The 6,717-nt window shown below is 33.2% G+C and overlaps 1 protein-coding gene across 1 annotated transcript in view; it reads left to right on the top strand.

The window, feature by feature from the left end:
- Positions 1-6,717, top strand: part of TPR (translocated promoter region, nuclear basket protein) — a 63,529-nt gene that overhangs the window by 17,035 nt on the left and 39,777 nt on the right. The window contains exons 7-13 of the mRNA XM_012802573.2: positions 206-298; positions 723-803; positions 883-970; positions 1,693-1,833; positions 2,812-2,903; positions 3,131-3,328; positions 5,973-6,080. Of these exons, the coding sequence (XP_012658027.1) occupies positions 206-298; positions 723-803; positions 883-970; positions 1,693-1,833; positions 2,812-2,903; positions 3,131-3,328; positions 5,973-6,080 (801 nt within the window). The remainder of the gene's footprint in view (positions 1-205; positions 299-722; positions 804-882; positions 971-1,692; positions 1,834-2,811; positions 2,904-3,130; positions 3,329-5,972; positions 6,081-6,717) is intronic.

A 6,717-nucleotide genomic window follows, 5' to 3' on the forward strand; every position in this document is an offset into this window, starting at 1 on the left:
GGTGGTGGTATGTTTTTATGAGCTAAATTCAAACTTTATTCTATGAAGTATTACTATTCATTTTTTTAAATATGCATAATTTAAATTTTTTTACAGTGGGATTATTTTGCTTTTCCCTGACAGTGTATAAACCCTATAACAAAGTAATTTCTGTTAATGTGATATCCTACCCCCCCCTCAGCCTCACCCTGCACTTTGTTTCTAGGTGTCCAGACTAGAAGAACAGATGAATGGCTTAAAAACGTCAAATGAACATCTTCAAAAACACGTGGAGGATCTGTTGACCAAATTAAAAGAGGTATAGGTGACCAATTCAAAATGTACTTTACAAAAATATTAAAGCACTTAAGAAGTTGTTATTGTAAAAAACGATGTCATCTTATAATCTGTCTTTGATACCATAAAACAAGAATACTTACGTATGGTGTGGCCTGGCTACAACAGAAATAGAATTAAATGTTGTATCCAATATACTGTCTAAAAAATAAGCATGAGTTAATTTTAATATCATTTCATTATTCTACTTTAAGTTGAAAATATTAATATTCCTAAAGTAATTCATTTTTGTCATGAAAATTGATTTTAATTTTAGTTTTAATCTTTATCTCTTATTTTACAAAAATGGATTTTTTTAATCTTGGCATTTAATTGGCATACTAAATTTGGTTCAAAGTAGGCTCCAATAGGTGTTTTTTTTTTTTTTTTTCTTTTTTCTTTTTTAGGCCAAGGAACAACAGGCCAGTATGGAAGAGAAATTCCACAATGAATTAAATGCTCACATAAAACTCTCTAACTTATACAAGGTAAATACCCCACTATACATGTTGGTATTTTAATGTTGCACTATTCACTGTTAGGTAACTTTTTAAGGTTAATTTGTAGAGTGCTGCCGATGACTCTGAGGCAAAGAGCAATGAGCTGACCCGGGCAGTGGATGAACTACACAAACTTTTGAAAGAAGCTGGAGAAGGTAAGTGTTTTTAATTATGGAAAAATTCTTTTTGTTCTTAGGTTGATAATTCTTTGTTCTTTTCCTTTGTGTAGATTATTGGATTTTAAAGGCAGACTTAACTGTATTAGGGACAAAATGTGGTATTAAATAAAGATCTATGGATTATGAAAGTCAGAGTTATATTTTAAACACATTTAAAGATATAGATAGCAGTTTTTCTGTTTTTTCACATAATAACTTTGTATAATTTCCTGATTTCTAATGAGAAAATTTTCTTCCTTTTTTTTTTAAACATTTACTCTACTAAGTATACTTGAGTACTCCTGCTCTATAAATAAGATTACCTTTTTAGGTTATCAGTATTATAGTAAAGTCTTTTATTTCATCAAATTCTTGCTTTTTTCAGTGTAATGTATTTATGGACTTTCTCAATAATTTTCTGTATGTCAGACAAAAGATCAAAATTGAAAGCAAAGATATATCTAGAACCACTTGAGATTTTATCATTTTAGTTTCTTATTTTTCTTGTAGGTAAGAGGTCTCAAAAGGAGAAATAAACTCATCGGGCTAGAACATTTCAAGAATTAGAAGTAGAACAAAAACTTTTAGTAGATAACTGTTAAAAAGTGCAGCCTCTCTAGAATTTGTCTGAAGAGAAAATTGAGTGTTCCATTACATTTTATAAACTTGAAAGAGTTTAATGATATGTTTGGGTATTCTGTCTTTGAAAATGTTTTTAGCAAACAAAGCAATTCAAGATCATCTTTTAGAGCTGGAAGAATCTAAAGATCAAATGGAAAAAGAAATGTTTGAGAAAATAGGGAAATTGGAGAAGGAATTAGAGAATGCAAATGACCTGCTTTCTGCTACAAAACGTAAAGGTATGGCTAATAGATGCTTATTACTGGCTCATAATACTAGAACTTCTCCACATAGAAGTCATTTGATTTCATTAATAGAATTTCTTTATTATGTTCTGATGTAGGAAACTCCATTAAGTTATATTATTAAAATTTACTTGTAAAGTTAATATTCTGTCTGCAGTTTTATTAAGTCATCTGTATTTTTTTATACTGGATAGTGAAGTTTGTTCTTTGAGGGAAGGTTGGGTAGGATGGGAGGTGACACACTCAGATTGGCTGTAGTATATTGGGAAGACGCAGGGCTGGAAGAGGCAAGCCCATGCAGTTACTGTGGTGAAGAAAAGGAAAGAAGGGGTACATAAGGTGCACCCCAAATGAGCAAACATTCCCTAGTTAAGGAGGGGCATGTGAGTGAAGGCGGATTGTAGATGCTATCATCCTAGATGAGGGATGATGTCATCTCTCAGGGCTAAATTTAAGTGCACTTAGTTCCTTTAATGGAAGGCATCTGCAGTACCTCCTGAAGTTTTTAAAGAAAGGGGGAGATTTTCAGGGTTCTTTTTCCCCCCCTTTTGGTTTAAGACAGTACTACACTCACTGCTACATTCTGTACCCCATCTCCAATGGAATAAGTATGCTAAAGATTGGTCTCTGAATCTCTTCCTTAACCTATGCTGGTTTTATTGAAAGGTACAAGGTTTGCCAAAAGATTTTTCCCCATACTGGTTTTTATCAAATGAAAATATAACATAAAAAAAAGTTATCAAGTATAAGTACCATTTACTCATATAATTATAAATTCCTAGGTTATTGCCTGATTTTTACAGTTGGATTGTGTTACATGATTCTTTGATGCCATATTTTTTACATCTTCATAGGTATTAATATGTAATGATAATACATGTCACTTATGTTTTGAAAAATTTTGAAAAAGTTTTAGTGCCTTTTAGTTTGAAACTTTACAGAAACATGCTCGATTTGTATGTGTCGGCACAGGAGCCATATTATCAGAAGAAGAACTTGCAGCTATGTCTCCTACTGCAGCAGCTGTAGCGAAAATAGTAAAACCTGGCATGAAATTAACAGAGGTAAGAGTGGGATTAAATATTCCTTCAGTCATTGCCCCCAAAGTTATTCTTAAATCATCTTATGATTAATGGATCATTCTAGGAAAAGTTTTCCTTAGTTCTTAGTTCTATGTAAATATAATGAACATTTCTGGGTTTTGTAAGTGCTAAAGAATGTTTATTATGAAACTAAAGCAAATGCTTCCCTGATCATGGTTAGATCTGAAATTTTCCTCTTCTACTTTCAGCTGTATAATGCTTATGTGGAAACTCAGGATCAGTTGCTCTTGGAGAAACTAGAGAACAAAAGAATTAATAAGTATCTAGATGAAATAGTGAAAGAAGTTGAAGCCAAAGCACCGATTCTGAAACGCCAACGGGAGGAGTATGAACGTGCCCAGAAAGCTGTGGCAAGTTTATCTGTTAAGCTCGAACAAGCTATGAAGGTTGGTTCATTTCTAAGATTGATTTGTGGTAACAATACAAATGATAAATCATTTGCTAGGTCATGTTTTCTTAAGGTATTTGAATCAGAAAAATCTAATTAAGATTTTCAGTGGTATGTTAATTATATATTTTGAAAATTTCCACTGTATTACTAAACACCTCTAATTAGAAAATGTACTACCTTTATTTGGTTAAAATTATGAGAGGCTTTTACATGTTTTAAAAGCATGTGTTGTTTTCCTTAGGATTCTGTAGTAGAGAATTATATCAAAATCTCCTTGGACCACTTAAAATAATCTCTTCATATAATAATAGAACTCTTCTAAATTTAGTGTAATCGTTCTTTGTCACACAGTGGTGATATCCTTCCTGGAAATGATAATATTTAACCACAAGTAAGAATTCCTTGTTTGTACTATTTCACAATTTAGAATAACTTCATGGGCATTACTTTGTTATACTGTTCCTTTGCATATTAAAACTGTCAAGGAAATTTGTAAATACCTGTTGCCTCTAAAGACAACTTTTTAGTAAATAATGATTAAAAAGGAGTGTTTATACTCTGTTTTACTTTTATGGTACAACTATAAATATTACAGAGGGAAATCTTCAAGATTATTAAATCAGCTTTATTGAGGAAGTTCAGATAAATGAAATTTGTATCTATTCTAAACTATTTCTTTTTTTTGGAGCAGAATATAAATGTAACCCTAATTCTGAATTAAATCTCTACTGCTGTTACAATTTAGAAGTGAGTTTAAAACCAGATGAAGTCTTAACAGTCTTTCCCTGACTGGAAATAATTGGTTGTTTTTGACAAAACAATCTACTGGGTAGATTGCAAATAGGTTCCCTTCAATCCAATTAAGATTTTTTTGAAGTTGTGTCTCTTGAAAATGAAGGGTTTGCCTGGAACTTCTTTTTGTCTGAAGAGTGGGCTAGTAGAGTGGCTTAAGAATTAGATAATAGCAGCTATTTATTATGGAAAAGTCCTATTTTTTCATTCTTCATGAATGTACAATTAATAGTAGTAAAATTGTTTTCCTTTTTTTTTGAGACATAGTCTCACTATGTCACCCTCGGTAGAATGCTGTGGTGTCACAGCTCACAGCAACCTCCAACTCTTGGGCTTAAATGATTCTCTTGCCTTAACCTCCCAAGTAGCTGGGACAATAGGCACCTGTCACAATGCCCGGCTATTTTTTTTATTGCTGTTGTCATTGTTATTTAGCTGGCCTGGGCTGGGCTCAAACCTGCCACCTTGGTGTATGTGGCTGGAGCCATAACCACTGTGCTACGGGCACTGAGCCAATAGCAGTACAATTTTTTAAATACTTTTTCATAGCCACTAAAGAATTTGAAGATAATTTCTTTTTCCTTTTTATAGCTAAATTTTTCTGTCCATTTCTGTCCAGAATTATATCCTCCAGACTAGATTCCATAATGCTCATTAGTAAGGTTCTAAGAGATTTTGATCAAATAACTACTCTCTGCCAGGTACTTTGGCATGCATATAATTCTAACACTCTGGGAGGCCAAGGAGGGTTTAGCTCAGGAGTTTGAGACCAGCCTAAGTAAGAGCAAGACCCTGTCTCTACTAAAAATAGAAAAACTAACTGGGTGTTGTGGCAGGTGCCTGTAGTTGCAGCTACTTGGGAGCCTGAAGCAGGAAGATCTCAAAGCTATGATGTCACAGCCCTATTCCCCCATCCCCCAAATAGCAACCTTCTTTTGATTAATTTTGTTTTAAACTCAGTAGATTTGTATCACTGCAACCTTTCATGAACATTTGTCTACTTCATTTTTCACTTACCTGTTCCTACTGAAATCAATTTATGTATACCTTTAGAGCAGGTTCTCAACCTTCCTAATGCCATGACACTTTAATACAGTTCCTCATGTTGTGGTGACCCTCAACCATAAAGTTATTTTCCTCGCTACTTCATAACTGTAATTTTGCTACTGTTATGAATGGTAATGTAAATATCTGATATACAGGATGCATTTTCATTGTTACAGAGGGGTTGCCACCCACAGGTTAAGAACTGCTGCTTTAGAGCAATATGCTCAGAGATACTTGAAACACCAGGATAAATAAAAATTATCACAAAACATTACTAAGTGAAAATAACATATATTAAGAATCAAAATTTGCATGAATTCAAGGTAAAACAAAGTTTAAAAGCTAATCAAGTCTTTTTCCCATCTTAGCCAACATATTTTAATTTCGGCATTTATTTTTAAAGGAAACATTTAATAATGATTATCACTGCACTGTAGATCAGTGTTTTTGTTTTAATGACAAAGCTTTTGAGAACACTTCTGTGATATCTTTGGTAAGAATATGATATGGCTGTCAGATTATAGTTGACAAAGAATTTGGTGGGAGGACAGCAAAGTCCCCATCATTTTCACACATATAGTGACAAGCATAACAGTGATGCTGTTTGAGAACCTAGGAGATAATGCTCTTTATCTAGAATTTTTCCTTTTTTTAAGAAACTGTAAGCCAGAATTTTTTAATTTATAAATTGATTACTGTGCTGTTTAAACACTGTAGATTTTTGTTCTTTGTTTACCTACTTCATTTGTATAAATCCTAGAAGGAGGTATAGAATTTTCACTTGAATTTACATTTTAAAGGAGATTCAGCGATTTCAGGAGGACACTGATAAAGCCAACAAACATTCATCTGTACTTGAGAGAGACAATCAAAGAATGGAAATACAAATAAAAGATCTTTCACAACAGGTTAGAATTTTTTGGATTTTTTTTCTGTTTTCTAAACTGGCTGCCTAGTATGTTTGAATCTGTTTGAGGGTGTCAGAGATAGAACTACCACATATGAAATTCTAATCAATTAGGATGACTACTCTAGCAGAGTTATGTCCTAGTCATTGTTTTTTCATAGCTCCTTCCTTTTTTTCAAGTGTTTGATAAATGTTTAAATTACAGGTACTGGTTGTAATAAATGAACAGACAATTCAAAAGTTATAAACACTTTCTTCACCTTTCATTACCTGCCACCCCCCAAAATAACCAGTATTGATGAACTGTTGTGTGTTCTTCCATATCCTTTTGTGTACAAACATCTGTGAGCATGTATGAATACATACGTGGTTGGACAATTAAATTCACAAACTCATCCTCTACAAAGTGCTACATACTTCATTTCTGAATATCACTGTGCTCACTTCCAAAGTACTCCACCTGGGATGCTATGCACCAGTGCCAGTGTCTAGTCCACCCATTAAAGCAATTCTAGAACTGTTTCTCTGAAATGGCATCAGAGCTGTCATTGTACAAGGTTAGACAATTAAGTTCAAGAACTCATCCTAGAAAAAGTGCTACGTAGTTCACTGCTGAATTTCACTATAGTCACCTTCAA

The sequence above is a fragment of the Otolemur garnettii genome, unplaced genomic scaffold, assembly GCF_000181295.1.
Source record: "Otolemur garnettii isolate 467f Iridium unplaced genomic scaffold, OtoGar3 scaffold00016, whole genome shotgun sequence".
NCBI classification, from domain to species: Eukaryota; Metazoa; Chordata; class Mammalia; order Primates; family Galagidae; genus Otolemur; species Otolemur garnettii.